General features: G+C 33.1%; 1 protein-coding gene across 1 annotated transcript; it reads left to right on the top strand.

Moving 5' to 3' along the window:
- Nucleotides 1–14345: 14345 nt before the first annotated feature.
- LOTGIDRAFT_127866 (hypothetical protein) lies at nucleotides 14346–19801 on the top strand (the record flags this gene model as incomplete). Its single annotated transcript, XM_009063647.1, has 3 exons — nucleotides 14346–14411; nucleotides 19027–19120; nucleotides 19671–19801. 3 exons carry the CDS (start codon nucleotides 14346–14348, stop codon nucleotides 19799–19801), a joined length of 291 nt encoding a protein of 96 aa, XP_009061895.1.
- Between the last annotated feature and the right edge of the window lie 817 nt (nucleotides 19802–20618).

The raw sequence follows: 20618 nt of genomic DNA, 5'->3' as shown, positions 1-20618 counted from the left end.
TTCACTCTATTAGCTATATTGTGCAACCCTGTAGTCACTAAAGACTGTTTAATCATTTCTGACAGCTGCCAGTGGGCGTATGTTACCTTGCCTGGCAAGCTATCTTTTTACTCTTGAATTGAGTTCAATGCAATGTCCATAAAAGAATATTTGATTGGATGAATTTTTTATAGACTTGAAAGTAAAATGAATTAAAAAATACTCATACTCATACTAATCTGTTGGATAAAGGCACCAGTTATCAGGTTGTGTCATATTGTTCAATGGATATTCTGAATTTAAAAATAGTAATTAATTTATGTATTTATTTTATAGGACTGTTTAAAATCTAGACCGTCTGTAAAAGAACGAGATCGTCCCAATTTAAAACAATCTTGTCAGGTAAGGAAGTGGAATATATTCTATTTAACTTGACATTTACCATAATTTCTGCACTGTTGTATCGAACTCATCATTTTTGCAAAGTTCTGTGTTAAACTCAGCTCTATATCATAGGGAAGCTGTGATATCTGAAAAAGCTACTAAGCACTTTCTCACTTGGCTGATGTTTGTCTCTGGAGATTAAATGTTTGGGTTTGACTTTCAATTGTCACAGATAAAGACATCTATTTAATTAAGAAATGTAGATCTTGTTATCATTATGGGGAAGTTATCAATGTGTTATCATGCAGGTCATGTAGCTTTGGTCAATCATTATGAGGGTTTTTATACGCCCACACGTAAGATGGGCGTATATTGTAATCACCCCGTCGGTCCGTCGGTCCGTCCGTTCACATTTGGCTCGTGCTCACTCTACAGGCTACAGTTCTTTATGGATTCTTTGATTTCTATTTTGTGTGTCAATGTCATTATGAAGATGATCCCTATTGATTTTCGTGATGATCGGATAATTTTTCACCGTAATATCGTGTCTGACTTGACGTTTTTCTCTATTAGCTATATTGTGCAACTCGTGCTCACTCTACAGGCTACAATTTTGTACAGATTCTTTTGATTTTTATTTTGTGTGTCAATGTCATTATGAAGATGATCCCTATTGATTTTCGTGATGATCGGATAATTTTTCACCGAAATATCGTGTCTGACTTGACGTTTTTCTCTATTAGCTATATTGTGCAACTCGTGCTCACTCTACAGGCTACAATTTTTTACAGATTCTTTTGATTTTTCTTTTGTGTGTCAATGTCATTATGAAGATGATCCCTATTGATTTTCGTGATGACCGGATAATTTTTCACCGAAATATCGTGTCTGACTTGACGTTTTACTCTATTAGCTATATTGTGCAACTCGTGCTTACTCTACAGGCTACAATTCTTTACAGATTCTTTTGATTTTTATTTTGTATGTCTATGTCGTTATGAAGATAATCCCTATTGATTTTCATGATGATCTATCGATTTTAATGATGATCGGATAATTTTTCACCGAAATATGGTGTCTGACTTGACGTTTCACTCTATTAGCTATATTGTGCAACCCTGTAGTCACTAAAGACTGTTTAATCATTTCTGACAGCTGCCAGTGGGCGTATGTTACCTTGCCTGGCAAGCTATCTTTATCAACGTTAAGAGACAAAAACACAGAGATTTAATAATTACTGCTTTGGGTTTTTTAATTTGTAGACTCCAACTAGGTTAATGCCATAGAACTATAATATACATATAGATATATATTTATGTATTACAGTTCTATGGTTTATGCAAACACTTTCGAGTTTGCATAAGTATTCATTCATTCTGCCGTCATTTTCGAATGGATGATTTTCTGAAGGATGGTGGTCTTGGTAATACAACGAGGTTTATCCCTAATAGGATTTCAATTATTGTTTGGGTTGATAAGGATGCAAATGAGAGATTTCGTAAATATACTGAAGAGCAATTGCACTTAACAAATTCAATAATTTGATTGGGAGCAATGTCTCTATTAAATGTTAATGGTTGGTAACAATCAACTTCTTTAGTCCATCCGCCCATTAATGGGTCTAACACCCGCTTCGTGGTTCACTGCGTTTCGCCTGCAGATAAATGTTTGATGGTGTGCTCTTAAACGATGCTGGATTAGGGAACCTTTAGTTGGTTCAGGATCAGGATGCCTTCAAAAACTCTTCCACATTGCCTCTTCTACAGACTGGACAGTAACAATTAGCAACAAATATTGAAAGGCTATCAACAATGTAGTCGTCAAGATAGATTGTGAATATTTCTGAAACTGTTTCCACCAAGTGATTTTAGATTTTCCCAAAAATTTACCTACAGTATCGCAACCAGTAAAAGTATGAAATCCAGCAAGAGCTTAACTTTTATCTTTTCCTAAGATTTGACAGATCTTTTGTACATCTACTCGCCTTGAAGGTGTTAATTCTACAAAGCATTTTGTTGATAATATATTTGCATGGGTGACGGCAATCAGTGTCCGAGAAAAGATAACGATGCATGTAGAATCCTTACGGTATCTGCTTATTCCTGGTTATGTTCTGTAAATCGTATCGTTCCTATATTACTTCCATTGAATGAAATGGTTAATAATCTCTTCTCAGACTGGATCTTCATAAGAAAGAACTATTTGCTTCTTTAGCCGGATTAGCATATTAAGCTTCGGCTTGTTTCCGAAACCTTACTTATTTTAGAAATAAAATATTGTTTAAATCATTTGCTTCTTTGTTTCAATGTGAGACAAAAATCTTTTAGTTGTTAGTTTGGAAATATCAAATGTACCTCACTGCAGCAGATCCATTGTTGCGCCGATCTCGGGTGGCAGACTTTAAACTGTTACTTTTATACGAGTCAAAAACTAAGCGAACCTGTGAAAATTCAACCGATTTCTTTGGGATTCTAGGCACATATTCATTTTCAAAGTCTTGAAACGTCTTTAGCTTTGGGGATTTGATATCTATGCTTTGGACAATATATCATAGCAGCACGATTGCATCACCAATGTTAAACGTATCATCTGTTAAATTTCGTAAAAGTTGCGACTTCCCGCTACCACCAGATATCAAACTTCCATCGTTGTTCACGAGACTTGAATAACTGCAAGTTCGTATCTTTCTATTGTCGATTTCATGTCAATATCCCTTGAAGACTTACCCACTACTGCACATCTTGCAATTAATCCACGATATTCCTTCAACTTAATATCCTTTAGTTTATGAGTGCCAATTTTTCCGTCAAACCACCTTCTAGCTCCACTGCCCACTGGCAGCTATGATTTCGAATAAAAATATTTGGCAGTTCAATTTTTAGATTTTTTTTATCAAAATGTCGCGGTTTGCTTGGGTTCGAATGGCACCAAAAATCCTGAAACCCCTTAATTCTTCTCCTACAATAGTTGGTCGCACCCTATACCTCAGGGGGTGAAAACAAACCCAGGCTGGAAACCAGGGATATACAGTATTATAGCTTATTAGTGACTTAAGTATGAATTTTCTCATATTAAAGAATTTTAATTCAATGATATATATATTTACTGCCAGTTGTTTATGTTTTGTAATTCACAAAATTTCTTTACTGTGCTCATGAACAAATTTTGAAGCATTTTATCTAAGTCAAAGGCTATAACTCAGAAACCGTTCATCGAAAAATCGTCAAATTCCAACTTGACCAAGATCTCATCAATATGAATGATTACACCAAATATAATTAAAATCAGTTAAAAACTGTACTCTCTATTGTGTTCACGAACAAATTTTGACGCGTTTTTCCTAAGTCAAGGACAATCACTCATCGAAAGATCATTAAATTCGAACATGACCAAGATCTTATCAATATAAATGATCTCAGCAAATGTCATTAAAATGTGTTCACAAACAAATTTTGACGCGTTTTCCTAAGTCAAGTGCAATAACTCAAAAACCGTTCATCGAAAAATCGTTAAATTCGAACTTAACCAAGATCTCACCAATCTACATTATCACATCAAGTTTCATTAAAAATCAGATAAAAACTGTGTTCACAAGAAATATTGGCGGACCGTCGAACAGAGGCGACGGCAATATACGTCCACATTTCCATACAAGTTGAACATAAGTTTAGCTTTAAAATGTATAATAATAGTAGAAAAGTGTTGAAATATGAAATTTAGCGTCCAAAATGCCCCAAAACCATAGTCACCAATATTAGATATGGCGGATATTTTCCTTCACTAAGAATTTTAATATGTTTATTTTAGTGTGCTAACAATGTGAAATATGCACAATATTTATATTTTTAAAAACGTAAAAAGTGTGATTTATTTAAATATTAAAAAGAATTGGATAGAATCTACCAAATAAAAAATAAACGTGGTAAAATTCAGTTGACACGTTTTGTCTCCATAGACTATACAATGACATTGGCCTAATTTAACATGTTACCACGCCGTGGTAGGCCTAAATAGCTGTAAGGGTACTTTTCACTATTTACCACGCTTAGAACGCATATGGTAAATAGCCACTGTCGTAGGTACTAGGTTCAGTTAGTTCAGATTGCTTTCTCTTTGTATACCTCTGATAACTCGTAGTGCCAGAAGAACCATAAAAAATCTTATGACCGGATAAATAGGTTATCCAATGGGTAACCTGTGGATATGGTTTTATGCCACCCTTGTTGGTGACATTTTCACGAGTGGCTACGCAAGCACTTATGGTATAAAAACCATAGGCATAGGATAACCTCTATATATTGGAACATAATTGCCATTATCAATACAAATTATAAGGGTAAAACACAGAATTTCTACGGCAGCTAACGTGTAATACCGCACCACCACAAACACGCACCAGATCGTAACTTGACGCGATATGAACGCGGATATTAGAGAGAAAATAAACACTTGACATGCATGCGGGAAAAATCGACAGAAAATAATGAGAAAAGATTTTCGCTTCTGATTTCAGATTTCTTATGTCCTCCTACTATTGATAAAAATTACTTACATTGGTTAATTAGATTTTACCGGACATACCTGGAAATCCATCATTATACATACACGTTCAATAAAATCATCATTCAATAATTGAGACAGTATTTTTGAACATGTCTCAGTCCTATATTGAAATATATTGTCAATAACTATCATTGAGTCAATAATTGACGTATCAAAATCATTTTGATTTTTATTGACGACATCTACCGTTGCTGAAGGAACATAGGGAAAAGGAGGACTTCTGTGATCATCGAAGAAACATGAAATGTAGAAAGAGGTTTTAAAAAATATCCGGTATAGGTTTCGCGTGAATTATCAAAGTAAGTTGCTTAAATCCAGACTTGTTGACAAGACATATTAAATTAAGAGATGAATCATCAATAAGTTAAAAGAAAACAAAAAACCAACGAGAGATTTACTGTAAATAGAATCAAATTTTATAGGAAATAGCAAAGTAAGTTGGTTTAAGTTCGATTGTCAGGGAGAGGCAATTTTTCGGTAAATTTGAACATGAAAATGAGGACTTCTTTATTGCCCTGACTCTTGTCAATCGGTCGCTTTTCACGCGCAATTAAAGTCCCATTCTCATGCGATTTGATGAAATTTTGTCAGGAAACGATCTTGGCAGAATGAAATTTGAGGATGTCTCGAGAAACGGGTTTTGAATTGGAAGAAACTTGGTATGATTTTTGGATTGATGAAATTGGCGATGCCTCGATGAACGGCTTTTCCGAGACAAGACACATCAAAATCAGCTAATTAGCCATCGTGTCCAAACTACACCGCCATTCGTCATATACGACGCTAACTAGCATGATAGGAACTAGAGTTTTTTCGATTCTGTTCATCTGATTGGTATATCACTAAAATCAATCTTGAAATTGGATAATAATATTAACCAATATAAGATTACTGTATGGCCCAAAATCTGGATTTCAGGAATGAGGTATTAGACCTGGATGAAACTAGGTTTGGAAGAATGGAGAGGTTTCAGGCGAGTATATTAGAATAGGATATATAGATGTCATCCAATTGTGACAGATAGTCAGTTCTTTTCGTAATATTGGATAACTCAGGGTGGTGATTGTTAGTTACACATAATTACAAATACATCAGTCTAGCTTAATAACCAATGGCTACCATAATATTCTAAAATCACATATCGCTCTTATCTGTTTTAAAATAATGATAAAGTGATTGATTAAAGGGACAGGTAGACCATTTTGAACCAATCATGCTTTAGTCTCAGAAACTGGAATTTTTTAGCTGCACGAGCAGTGTTCATAGCACACCGTCGAAATGTGGGCCTTCAGATCTATATGTGTCCAGAATTATCTGCGTTTGAATATTAAAATGACGACTCGTCATTACTCTGTGACCAGTTTTAATGACATTTGATTTATTAAATATGATTGATGAGATCAACGACAAATCTGATGCTAATAATGTTTCCATGAAAGGTATTGCCTTTGCCTGCGTAGTTTTCAGGAAAAAAATCTACATGAACATTAATAAAATGAAAGCTTGCCAGGTAAGGTAATATACGTCCACTAGCAAATTTGATTTTAAATAAAAATATTTGACAGTACAGTAACAATTACCAGTATGAAATATTCAACTTCTTATGAACTGTTTGAGGCGATACTTAATGTTACGCGTTTTTGTAACGCGCTAAAAATAGAAAGCATTTTTAAAAACAAGGTCAATTAAATTTTTCCATTATCAATAGGGTTTATCCATGGGTAATAATAAACAAATTCACCAAATTTCGTCAAAATCTGTCAAGAATTGTGCCTTTTTGGGTTCATCTTTGGGTGACAGAAAACACTTTTCTTTTTCTTTCATTAAAGTCCAGTCCACCGCCTGGTAATAGTAGACTAAAATTGTTATTTTGCATTTAGCTTTTCCAGTATTTAGTACATGTAATAGCCTGATCAAAGTTTGTCAATACCGTCATCAAAAAACATGCATTGTTTGGTAGACCTTTGAAAACAGATTGCGCAACTTTTAAATCATATGATAGTGAGTTTAGAGTATGTAGTTAAGTATACTTCACGTAGCCTATCCATTGAAGTGAAAGGATTCTTGTCTAGCAGGGTTGATTTCATTCCCTCAACACGGTAAGCCTATAGATAAATTACTCTATTAATTATATATAAACTCTAAATCAGATCTCCAAAACTGTTTGTATAAGTATAATAATTGTTGATGAAACTTCATAATATGAGGTATAATTTTTTTTTAAAACTAGCAAGAATAGCAATGAAATTATATGCAATAACATCTCGAAAAATTTCGAAAAAAAATCTTTATTCAATGGGTGAAGATTTTAGGGGGGAAATATATATTTTGTATTGTATATAATACCTAACTGATACCTGCTTCTACTGATAGATGTATAGTGCTTGATAAATAAAATATCTGTTGAATTGAATAAGGCCATAATTATATTAAAACAAAATAATCAAGGTTGGTTAGTTTTGGACATGTTTAATTTTTTTTTTATTTATGATTTAATAGTAGTTACTTTTATACGCCCACGTGGATATTGCCGTTGCCTCGGTCCGTTCACATTTCTTGTGAGCACTATAGAGACTACAGTTTCTATTTGATTTTACTGAAATTTGTTGTGATGATTTATATTGATGAGATGTTGGTCAAGTTCGAATTTGACAATTTTCGATGAACCTTTTCTGAATTATTTGCCTCGACTAAGTAAAAACGCTCATTTGTTCGTGAGCACAATAGAGACTACAGTTTTCATTTGATTTTAATGAAATTTGGTATGGTGATATATATTCATTTGATCTTGGGAAAGTTCGAATTTGAAGAATTTTTGATGAACGGGTTTTGAGTTATTGCCCTTGACTAAGTAAAAACTCGTCAAAATTTGTATATGAGAGCAATAGACACTACAATTTTCATCCGATTTTGATGATTTCTATTGATGGTATCTTCAGCTGGTTTAAATTTTTTTGATGAACGTTTTCGAATTATTGCCCTCGTCTTAGTACAAAAAAGTCAAAATTTGTTTGTGAGCGCAATAGATTCTACAGTTTTCATTCGATTTTTATGAAATTTGGAGTGGCGATTTATTTTCATGAGATCTCGGTCAAGTTCAAATAAGATGATTTTTTGATGAACAGTTTTTGAGTTATTGCCTTGACATGTCAAAATTTGTTTGTGAACACATTAGAGACTACAGTTTTCAATTGATTTGAATTAATCTTGGATTGATTCATATTTGACGATTATTCGATGAACATTTTTTGAGTTAATGCCCTATTGTTTTCGTCCGATTATAATGAAATTTGATGTGATCATTTATATTGATGTGAATTTAGTGAAGTTCTAATACGATGAGTTTTTGATGAGTTTTATCGAAATGTCTGAAAGCTTGTTTTCAATTTTTCGAAGGAATCTCTTTGAATAACCCCTCTCCCTTAGTTTGTCACAAACTAGTTTATATGTAGATTCAAAATTATTATCAGACCAAATGATAAAAATATCGTCAAATATTCGCATAACTATAGGGGCAAATCGTTTGCCCATAACAGTTTCAGATGTTTGTAAATATATCTTTTTTCCATCATCACGTTACAGGGACAAATGCACCATTCTTTTTGACCCATTATACTTTAGTCTCAAAAACGAGAATTCTTTAGCTAAGCAAATTAGCAATACTGTTCACAGCTCACTGTCAATATTTGAGCCTTCAAATCCATGTGTGTCCAGAATTATCCGGGCTTGAATGTTAAAATGACGACTCATCATTTTAAGATACTCTGATATATAGAAATTGTCAGATATTTTTGAAGAAATTATGCGATTTTCGTAACCTAGAAAGCTCGTAAAAGTCCAAAAGACAAAATTCTGGACGGATTTAGTTGAAAATCAAAACAAAGTCTTTGAATAAAGCTTGTGCAGTATGAAAATGTTAGTCTCGAAATATTTCATTTATTGATAGCTCTTGTCAACTCCTGGATGACTTGGCTGCCATTGGTGGGTGTATTACAGTGGGCCATCGCAATTTTTTCTATTCATAGTCAACATTGTAGAAATAAGTACATAAAATTAAATAAAAATGGAGCTCCGTGAAATTAGATCCAGTTTTTTCAGAGGGTAACACGTTAATGACCTTCAAATTAGCTTAAATCAACATTTTTCTGGTGACAAATTTTACAACAAATAATCATTGGGACAATATTGTACCTTTCATTTCTGTAAATACAGAAAATGTGTTTCAAAGTACTGGAACATTTTGGGACATATCAATTAGCCGTAAGGTTGTCATAGACCTTAATATTGTGACAATATGATAGAGGATAGAAATATACTGAAAATATAAGGTTGTTTTAGATGGGTTCCCTTATTTTCATTTATGGAAATGAAAATGCTAATACTTATTACAAAGTAGATGTGTTATTATGACTAGTTAAAATACCAGTTTGTCTCACATGTCCATAATTAATGCATAATTGTTACATTAGAAAAGAATTACCCACAGAATTCATATGAGTGACCGATCAAGAAAGATCAAAAAGCATTTATTTGTGTTTATCCAGACTGTACATATATGGACATTTTATGATTGGTTAAAACTCTTAATTATATACCATAACATAATGATATGATTCAAAATACATGATGATAATTCATAAGAAACATCAATTAAAGGGACGTGTGCCTTTTTTATTTTTGGGGGGGGGGGGGGGGGAGGGTTGATTTTAGTATTGAATATATGTAAATAGTTTTCAGAGGTACCAGAAATGTACGCAAATCACATAATACCTATCAAAATACTTCAAACTAAGAATTTTACTCAAGAATAACAATCACCACCCTGAGTTATCCAATATTATAGAAATGAACCTACTGTAACCTTATATTGGTTAGTATTTATGATTTAATTTCAAGATTGATTTTAGTGATATACAAAGTCAGATGAACAGAATTCGTTCATCATTTTAAGTAGTTATAATGTGAAAATGACCAAAGATCTCAAGCTTTTATAGAGCTTACATCTGCTGATTTCTGATGCATTTCGACAACGTCAAGGACACTGTAATATATAAACGTCTTATTTCTAAATTGTCCAAGAACTCATCAAATCGCACATGTATAGCCTACCATTTATGAATCTGGTTCAACTAGATCCCTGGTCTCCCTGTGGATGTGAAATGGGGATGTGAAAGGTCCGCGTGATTGCTCCAAGGTGAAGGCTGAAATAGGTTGGGAACCACTGAACTAGATCTTAGCAAATCGTACATTTAACCCAAGTTCTATCCAAATCGAAAACACTCTAGTTTCTATCATGCTTGTTAGTTGATTTTGATGTGTATTGTCTCGGGAAAACCGTTCATCGAGGCATCGCCAATTTCAAGCTCATCAATCCAAAAATTATATATCAAGTTTCTTCCAATTGGTATAGAGTCTGATTTTGAATAAGATACGGGAGATAACTCAAAACCCGTTTCTGAAGACATCGTCAAATTTCAATTCTGCCAAGATCGTTTCCGGACAAAATTTCATCAAAATCGCATGAGAAATAGGACTTTAATTGCGCGTGTAAACCGATCGACTGATTTGAGCAGGCGGATTGGCACGAGCCAGGGCAATAAAGAAGGTCCTCATTTTCATGTTTAAATTTACCGACTCTCCAAGTTAGTATTTCATTCAAAAAGTGTCTGGTAGTGAACATTTTACGAATGGTCACATAATTTGAGAGACCACGTTTATATTATTCAGATCATGAAACGATTTGTTATTTATTTCTGTACTTAGTCCGAAGTTGTGTAAATAAATAGGGGCAGTTGAATAGAATAGGTCGTGTAAACTTCTTATAACAAAAACACCCATCGTTACAATATGACGATCCCATGTCATTCATTCCAAACTTGTACCAAATATGTCCGTGAGCTTAAGTACTCAATGTCTACACTTACTTCACGCATTGAATGTTTATGGTGAGTTTTATTATGAATTTTATTAGGAAAGTTTTCGAGGTTCGAGGTGCATTGCCATGTCGTAGAGAAAATGCCGAAATGTTCAAACATTTGTCTAAGTTTTTAGGACAAGTTTGTGCCATTCGCGTAACCCATTCATGAACACAGCGAAGAATTGACTAACAAAGTGTGAACTATGCGCAAACAATACTTAACCTTTATGCGTAGACAATTAGTGCCATGGAGTGTCAATGCAACCACATTTTAGTTGTACATTGCGTATACAGGGCATTGTGTATAACGGACAGGCCGCAAATGCTGCGTATCGCTGCGATGCACCGAAATAACTCGACTTTTCTCGCGACATTGCGAGGACACAATTCGTGCAAATGTCAACATGACATTTCAACTGACGGCCGTATGCGAGTACGATTGTAAACTATACAAATGTATAAAAGAAAAGAGTTGGTTTAGTCAGTCATGCTTTTTCTATTCATAGTCAACACTGTAGAAATAAGTACATAAGCAAATAAAAATTGAGCTCTATGATATTAGACCCCATTTAATGTGGAGGATTACACGTTAATTACCTTCAAATTAACTTGAAATTGAGCATTTGTTAAAGGAACCGCCACTCGAACGGTCTTGGTCGCCGATTTTTGTCGCCGACTAGAATCTTGTCCAAGAGTTTTACCGGGCACTTGAGGAGACAAAAATCTCCAGTCTGCCGTTTTCCTCCATGTTGACAATAACATTTTTACACAACCTTACTTTCCGTTGAAAGTAAATTGCAAGAGTGGCAGTATTTTTTTTACCATGAACGGATATAAAAATAGCATTTTCAAGCTTTGTTTACGTCGGAATTATCCATTCGTCAATCATCGGCCGTTTGCGTAAGGCTGAATCTTGCAGAACGCTAGAGGAATTTTCATCGTAGACCGTTTGGTAATTTTGTCCGATTTGTATTGTTTTCTGAATATTTTTACTCCTTTGATGCGCTATGGATCTGAATTTGTTTGTCTTGATAAATCTAGCTACAGGCCCTTGAAATTCTGTAAATATTAATGAAATATGGGCAATGTGGAGAAAAAAGTGTCAACGTATATATCCACAGAACATACATTGACAGATCTTCAAGGGCCTGTGATCAAGCTTTTTACAACAATAACAAAAACAAATGAATGTGGTTTTACGTTCCACATTTCTGATATTCTGATTGGTCTAATGAAGACAGACAATGCCATACAGTGTACAATGATGTAAATTTATCCAGAACAGTGTCACCAGCCTGCTCACTTTCGATTTCTTAATGCCGAGGGAGCAAGGAGCTTCGGTTTAATTTCTCATCCGAACAACTGGACGCTTTTTCCATGTCCGACCATGGCATTAATGTGATGAACTAGACCTCGACATTTTCAGCCGTGGCAAATCATGTCCTCGTTTAGCTTGCAAGATTATTTTAAAAGAGGATTTAGATAATTTTAATTTAATCATGGAAATAAGATGATTCGAAATGAAGTTAAAGTTAATCCAGTTCACATCTGTATTGCACAATTTCCTTCATCTATATAAAAAAATAAGTGAATAGGGATAGTCTTTTCTATATTACCCGGACTAATACATTATCTGCGTCATGACCTTAATACTATAATTTATATATATATATATATATATATATAGCTGTGTTTACTTCCACCTTGAATGTATGTATTATAATTATTTAGTTAACTTTGATTATTTGTTAGTTATAAGTTGTAAGTATTCTTATCTTAGACTCTTGTGTGCAATTTCTCCTTACAAGTTGTTAATTTAAATAAATAGTTTTCCTTTTACATATGTATTGTTAAATTAATTTTAAATCACCTGTAGAAGATGTTATTTTAATATTATTAAATGTTAAAAGAGTACTGTTAAATTTCGCATAAGATTACTTTTTAGCATTGAGTAATCAGTTCCTTAATAATTTAAATAAACTATTCTAAAATATAATACCTTTTCCTATACAAGTCTGATAAAGAGGTATATTTCGACATTTCCTTTATACCTTGTTATTATTTTCATCGTTGCGCATATGATGCTTATCAGATAAGTTGCAGAACAATACAACGTAAAACTCTTTTCCAGTCTACCCTCCTTTCAAGATAACTTTAAAAAAAAGTGTGACAGAAATTTGATATTAGGCCTATTGAGCATATGACATTATGAATAAATATAATTGAACCAATCTTGACCCACTTAGTTTATTATGTTAAAATAGTCATGAAGATAGATATATAACTGATTTTGCAGTCATCGTCTATGTATGGAGGCTTGAACTATATCTTGGTATGCTTACTAATTAACTAATACTATTGAATTATCGTTTGGGCCGTCAATCTCTGTTCATATATTAAGCTAACGTAGGCCTACCTACTCTACATTATACAATGCAAGCTTATAATTTTAGTCGTGGTTTGTTCTTTTGTTTATAATATATCTTATCGAAAATTAAAAAAAAATCGAAAAATATTTAATATGAGTTATTGCCTTTGTTCGTGAAAACGAACGATATTTTTATTTAAAATAGCAACGTTCAGTATATAGAGTTCTTGACCGATTGTGTTTTTTTAAAGGTGGAGGGTTGTTGAACCTAACGATGTAAAGACATCTGCAGATGTATCTTTTATCCCATAAATAAAATCTATTTCTTCAACAACCACTAATGTAAAAGACAGAAGCTTGTTTGGTCCTTGTCCATTGTGAAAATTTGCAAAGAATCTGCACTAACAAAATGAAGCAAATATAATAATAAAAATTGCGATGAATGTTTGAAAATTGAAGACGAAAGAGACACAATCAAAAATAGTTAATTTTAGTTAATAGTTACATATAAATATAGATTTTGAATTCTCAACCTGTGGTCTTTTCAGTTTGTCACAAACTATTACTATGACTACCATTAAGGTGGTAATGTGCAAGACAGTAAATTTACAAGCATTGCGACAAGAATTCGACTTGACTCAATATTGTCTAAAAAGAAATGGTGTAGATAATTACTAAGACAGCATTGTGAATAGTGATAATTCGACGGCCGAAGCTATCACCTCCAACTTGTGTCTTTATGTCTATCCTCATACAGCCTGATCGTGGCATGATTGATTCTGGTTTTAAATCAGGTTTGAATTGATGGTACTGACGATACATCTCAAAATGTTACGATTCACGATTTTGATCATTTACAGGATCTTTTGTTATGTCAGTGCCAATATATCTCCTGAAATTGTTCAATTTTTGTGTTATATCCGGGATTGTCTGGTTACGTTCATAAGTGTGTATCTTTTGTAAAATTTGGTGGAATCGGGCTCATTTTAATATGGCGCCATTCTTGAGAATAGACATCTTCATTTATATACTTTCAGTATATTGATGTGAAGAAGGAAAATTCCTCATCATTAATATTTAATGATTTGTAATTTCTTTTCAGATTAATGAGGTGTGGAAATAAACTGATTGTAGATGGGAGTTCTTCAACAGCTCAAACTTCTCTTTAAGAAGAATTATTTAATTCGAAAACGACAGCCGGTAAGTTTATAGATTTGTGATTTGTTTTTATAGATTCGGATTTGTGTTTCTGTATTTTCTTTGGCACTCGTATAATGTTCTGTACATATTATGTCTCCTTATCATGTAGGATTACAGTGTGTTTTGATAAATCTTCTGATTTCAATTCCATATATTCATTTCATTTTGGACTTTCATTCTGGTAACATAATAATAGGTCACAGTAATTTGGTCCCAAGATACATTTGTTACAGTAATTTGGTAACAAGATAAATTTGTTACAGTAATTTGGTTACAAGATACATTTGTTACAGTAATTTGGTTACAAGATACATTTGTTACAGTAATTTGGTCACAAGATGAATTTGTTAAAGTAATTTGGTTACAAGATAAATTTGTTACAGTAATTTAGTTACAAGATAAATTTGTTAAAGTAATTTGGTTACAAGATAAATTTGTTACAGTAATTTGGTCACAAGATGCATTTGTTAAAGTAATTTGGTTACAAGATAAATTTGTTAAAGTTATTTAGTTACAAGATAAATTTGTTACAGTAATTTGGTTACAAGATACATTTGTTAAAGTAATTTAGTTACAAGATAAATTTGTTAAAGTAATTTGGTAACAAGATAAATTTGTTAAAGTAATTTGGTTACAAGATAAATTTGTTACAGTAATTTAGTTACAAGATAAATTTGTTAAAGTAATTTGGTTACAAGATACATTTGTTACAGTAATTTGGTTACAAGATAAATTTGTTAAAGTAATTTGGTTACAAGATTCATTTGTTAAAGTAATTTGGTTAAAGTAATTTGGTTACAAGATAAATTTGTTAAAGTAATTTGGTTACAAGATAAATTTGTTAAAGTACTTTGGTTACAAGATAAATTTGTTAAAGTAATTTGGTTACAAGATAAATTTGTTAAAGTTATTTGGTTACAAGATAAATTTGTTGAGTAATTTGGTCACAAGATAAATTTCTGCAGTAATTTGGTCACAAAGCATATGTGTATATAATGTATTGAAGGTAACGTGGTCACTTTAATATGTTCATGGTAATTTTATCAGGATTTATATTTAAATTGGTAACAGTGTTATTGGCTGGAAAAGACAGATTTCAACTACAAATTTGATCCCAATAAAGAGCTATGGCTATCACTTCAATGGAGATCCCACACCTAAATCTTGTTTTTTTTTTGGGTATTTTTTTTGCAGTGTATTGGGATAAAATTCAGTTATAACTATATTTAAACTCCGAGGCTATATACAACTACACTTTACATGTTGCTTATGATGTACATGTATTACTTTGAGAAATTTTCAATGCGTCTAAATTACAATGACTAATTTACCACGTGTACAAATTATTATGACTAATTGACCATGTGTCCAAATTATTATGACTGATTTACGCATATGACTAATGTCTAAGCAAAGCAAAAAGGTTTTTTTAATTGTTCTTATATATTTAAGAGAATTGGAATATCAGCCTTCAAATAGTACTGTTAGTCTTAGAATGTCTTGGGTTGACAAAAATATATTTTTTTGTATATAATTTACTTTGAAACAATGTACATTTTTCTCCATGAAATTTCAACCAAAAAAAGTCTCAAAGACTGAAAATTTTTATCAATGTAAAGCCATTAACAGTACTATTTTGAGGCTAATACTCCTATAAAAACCATGGAAATAAAATTCAAAAATCTTTTTACTTTGCTCAGATTACAGCCCCGTCACACCTGACTGCGACCATTTGTGATCTTATTGCGACATGAAATGTCAAACGCGAGGAAAACCTGTGATATATAGTAAACTTAATACATGTACATATATAATACTCATGAGCAACATTTTACATCGATTTTGTCTTCAAAATTTTATCTGTTCTGTGTATGCCTAATTAGGTCACTGATAGTATAAGTATATCTGGTATTTTCTTACTGGGTTATCATGGTACATTTGGTGTAAACAAATATTACTACGAATTTATCCCGAGTCATTCTACCTATAAAAACATACTATATGAGAATGTAGTTGGTTTGAATTGAGATGACAGCATGTTAATCAAATAAAGTTCAATCTCAGACTATCACTGCAAATAGTGTTAGATTGATTAATATCGAATTCAATACTACAGATTGATTGGCGGTGTATATGATAGAAATAGATTTTGAAATGTTTCGTACATTTTGGTCGTTTACGTTAATTTATATTAAATAACATTTTATGACTAAGGGCCTGGTTATATGTAACCGAGTTGGATTTTTTTTTCTCTTTAAATGAACGCGGGCTGGCAATTATTCTGTTTATATGGTATGAAGGTTACATCATAACAAAAATGGTGCCTTATTAAACCATGGTGTGCACACTGATTTTCTGTGCACTTATGAGTGCATATCATATTCTCCGTCAACAACAAGAACTGCTTATGCTTAATTCTCTGCTACTTGGGCAATGAAGATTAGTCGGAGTCGTGTTGGTCGATTATCATACAAAAGAAATAACTGGCAGCGAAATGGACGGATTGACCAGTGGGAGGCTCAATATAATATATCTGTTGACTAATTACGAAATAAATAAAGACATAATTTCGACCTGTTTATTGTTCTTACCGGGCATATTGAGAATTTTCTAGCTATAAATTTGTACATTTCGAAAGAAATAGTGTCAGTTGCGATTATAGCTATCACATGTGCTGTGGCAATATCATACGGTACCACAATAGAGGGGTAGGATAGTCCTTTACAGGGCTGTACGAAGAAAGGAAAAGCCTACCCCTCGACTGTATTGTGGTACCGTTCGAGGAACAAGGACATATTCGATAATGTCTTGATGTGACTCATTAGTGGTTGAGTTTTGTATAGATACAAAAGTTATGTCAAATTTGGCTTTTGTCAAAAAAGCGGTTCAAAAATGTATCGGAGCAACTCCGACATTACTCAATCTGTATTACATCACGTTTTAATAGTCATGTTGGTTAATAAAAGTGTGCTTAGCGCATGCGCTGTGACTCAGGGCTAACCCGCAAAAACGTGTTTATATGAATACCGGGTTGGCCTGATAGCCGGGCTTCCAGGTCTACAGACCATATAAATGCATTTGAGTAAATCCGTACAACTCAGATCCGAGTTATCCGGAAAGCCCGCCACATATAACCAGGCCCTAAACCAAATACAACCCGTCCGAGTAATCGGATTATCAATCCTCGTGACTATAACGTCAGTGTATCAAATTCCTGTGTTGTACCCAAAATGTAAGACCTAGACCTACATGAAATTATAACCTATCATTAAAGTAAATAGTATGATCTTATAGTTATCATTATTGTCATGCTAATTGATATTTGACGTTAGTCTAAACATAAGGCATATTTAATAGCCTATATATATCCACTGTTTTATGTATCCTAATATCATCATTATCAGCTATTCTTTACGATGCACAAATTAAATTACAAATTAAATTTTTATTAATGTCTGGAAAGCCGCCATACGATTATATTTAGATATAAACGAAATGACAATCACAGTATCGGTTTAAATAAGGCCTACCTACAAATAGCTTCCATCAGGTAGCTTAGTAGCGGAAATTGTTTTCTGAATCCGCTTACATCCAGTTTATGGATACTATAGACAGGCTACATGGTTACAGCGGTAGTTTGAATCGGATAAGTTTAGATGTCCTTTTAGATATAAGTGACCTTGTCAATGTCAGTATTCCCGTTTGATGTTATTTTGATAATATGTCAAGACCTTGGTGAATCAAAATAACTGGTCGTGGTGTAAGATTGTAAAGATTGTTGAAATATATATATATATATAGACTCTTTTAGGCCTTATAACATTTCACTTAAATTACTCTGAATGTAAAGTAGGCGTCTCTTTAATTCGATTACAGCTAAGTATCACTGATCTATATAGATCAGTGCTTAGCATGACCATAGTCTCTGATACCCAGACTTCTCCAGCGAGGATATTTAAATGGGATTGGATGATAGAGGCTATCATGAGCGTAACTCGGTTTCCGGTTAAACAAACCTAAAGTAGAAAATAGACAAGTGTTCGACAATAATCAACATGACTAAACTAGGCCTACATTCGATGACAATTTAAATGTGTGGTGTCAGGTGAATCACTCACGCCTCATTGCAATTTAAGAAACTAAATATCTATAGGTTAGCAAGTACAGTTTCAATTAGACAATCTGCAGGTTTGTTTCTGTGAAAAACAAAAAATGAAGGTGTCTACTATTTGCAAATCTCTCACTACTGTCCCACTACTGTCCCACTACTGTCCCACCTCACAATCACATTTTTGTGTGTTTGTATTTCATGTAAATTTAGAAAACTCATTATTTTCAGCAATGCGAAATCATTTCAAGTAAATCAAATATATAAACAACAGTGCTCTACTGTCTACTTCCAGCCTTATCACATCATCGTCAGTAGGTTGTCAGTACATAAGCAAGTGCATTTAAATCAATCAAATTTGCACTTGACCCATAGAACAACACATCTACAAGTCCATCAATATCAACACCTATTTATGGCCATCAGCGATTTTATTGGTTATGAAATTTCACTCCTTTTGACTTCCGATTAGGACTGACGCTGGACTCTACAATCTTTTGATTTCAGGGTATTCTTGCACTAGAAGTATTATGGCCAATATTTATAGTAATAATTGTCACTGTTATTAGACAGGGTGTTCCACCAGTGGAAAAGAAAACATGTAAGTACCGTACTTTACATAAAAATAAAAAATCAGTTACTGTTCTACCATAATGTTGTTAACAGAATTGTATTTTGCCCCTTGACCACTTGTATGATATAGAACTGGACCATTTCATTTCCTATAGTTCACAGTAAAAGACAACGTTTTATATATTTGGAGCCTACATTTTAGCACCTCTTAAACCAGGCTGATATAAAGCGTTCTGTTGTTGGGCCAAAAATGTGACTATGACGTATCTTAAAATGTAGTGTAATTTGAAACGGTTGTGGAACATTTCTTGAAGACGTTGCATTTATTCCTTGAAGTCACCCCCATGTAAACAGCAATAGCATGACAAACTTCCTCGGGAAAAGGTGAAGGCAGCTTATTGGGCATGCACAATAAAGTTTTCTGGGAACTGTTAACATTTACATTAAACCAATTTATTGGGTTTTCAGAACTGTTCCTCAAGCTGTAACTATCGTTTCAATATTTGGAGAGTCCATAATGTCATTAATTTCTTTGTCTTTGTTTAAGTAACTAGTTTGTTTTTGTGTTCTTCTTATAGGTCACTTTCAAGAAAGGGCTATGCCAAGTGCTGGTGTAGTACCATTTCTCCAGACATTTGTTTGTAATTTAGAAAATGAATGTAGAACTAAAGAGGAATTGGAAGATGCTAAAGGTGTCACCTACAGGTAAGAGATTGTTTCTAGATCTGAATTATCTATTTCTTAAATTAGTCATTGTCATCAAACAATGCTCAACATGATTTGATGGGATACAAAATCAATCTCGACCATTTGCAATATGGAATATGTTTAATATAGCACATTATTCAAACATTGAATAATTGTTATAGTTTGCTCAAAACTCAAATGTAGGCTATATTCTTTCGGATTATTTAGAGTTTCAGCCTTCTTATCTGATATGGCGCCGTATATTGGTTCCAAAGACACAGTGGAAGCACTGTACTATATGGATAAGGGTGTCAAGATCATCAAAACTCTTAATAAAGTGATGTCCAACAATTCCTTATTGACAGAAATGGGTTAGTATTTGTATTTATTTGTATTTTTCAATAGACCATAATGAAACAATTATATGTTGCCATTGAGATTCAAACATACAATCATTTTCATCTAAAATAAACTTTGCTAGGAAACTAATTCTATAGTATGATGGTATGACATTCTAGGCGCTAGCCATCCTGTTTCAAATTTCATAACAATATTTATATTTTCTCAGAAAAGACATTACAATTGAAGAATTTGATCCGAAATTCTGACAAGATTAAAGAAATTTTGTTGAAAGATTATGGATTCTCAAACCCTGAAGTTGTGGATGCTTTATTTAATTCAACATTGAACATTACATCTGTAAGTATAATTAGCTGCTTTATATCAGCTGCCGGTCAGTTGAGCTTTTACGGAACATTATGTAGCAGAAAAAAGAACCTGAAATAATAGCACAGCAAGTAACAATATGTCTGACAATACAAAGACAACTCTTTGACAAC

This window comes from Lottia gigantea, assembly GCF_000327385.1.
Source record: "Lottia gigantea unplaced genomic scaffold LOTGIsca_59, whole genome shotgun sequence".
Lineage (NCBI taxonomy): Eukaryota > Metazoa > Mollusca > Gastropoda > Lottiidae > Lottia > Lottia gigantea.
This window is presented reverse-complemented; position numbering and strand designations above follow the sequence as displayed.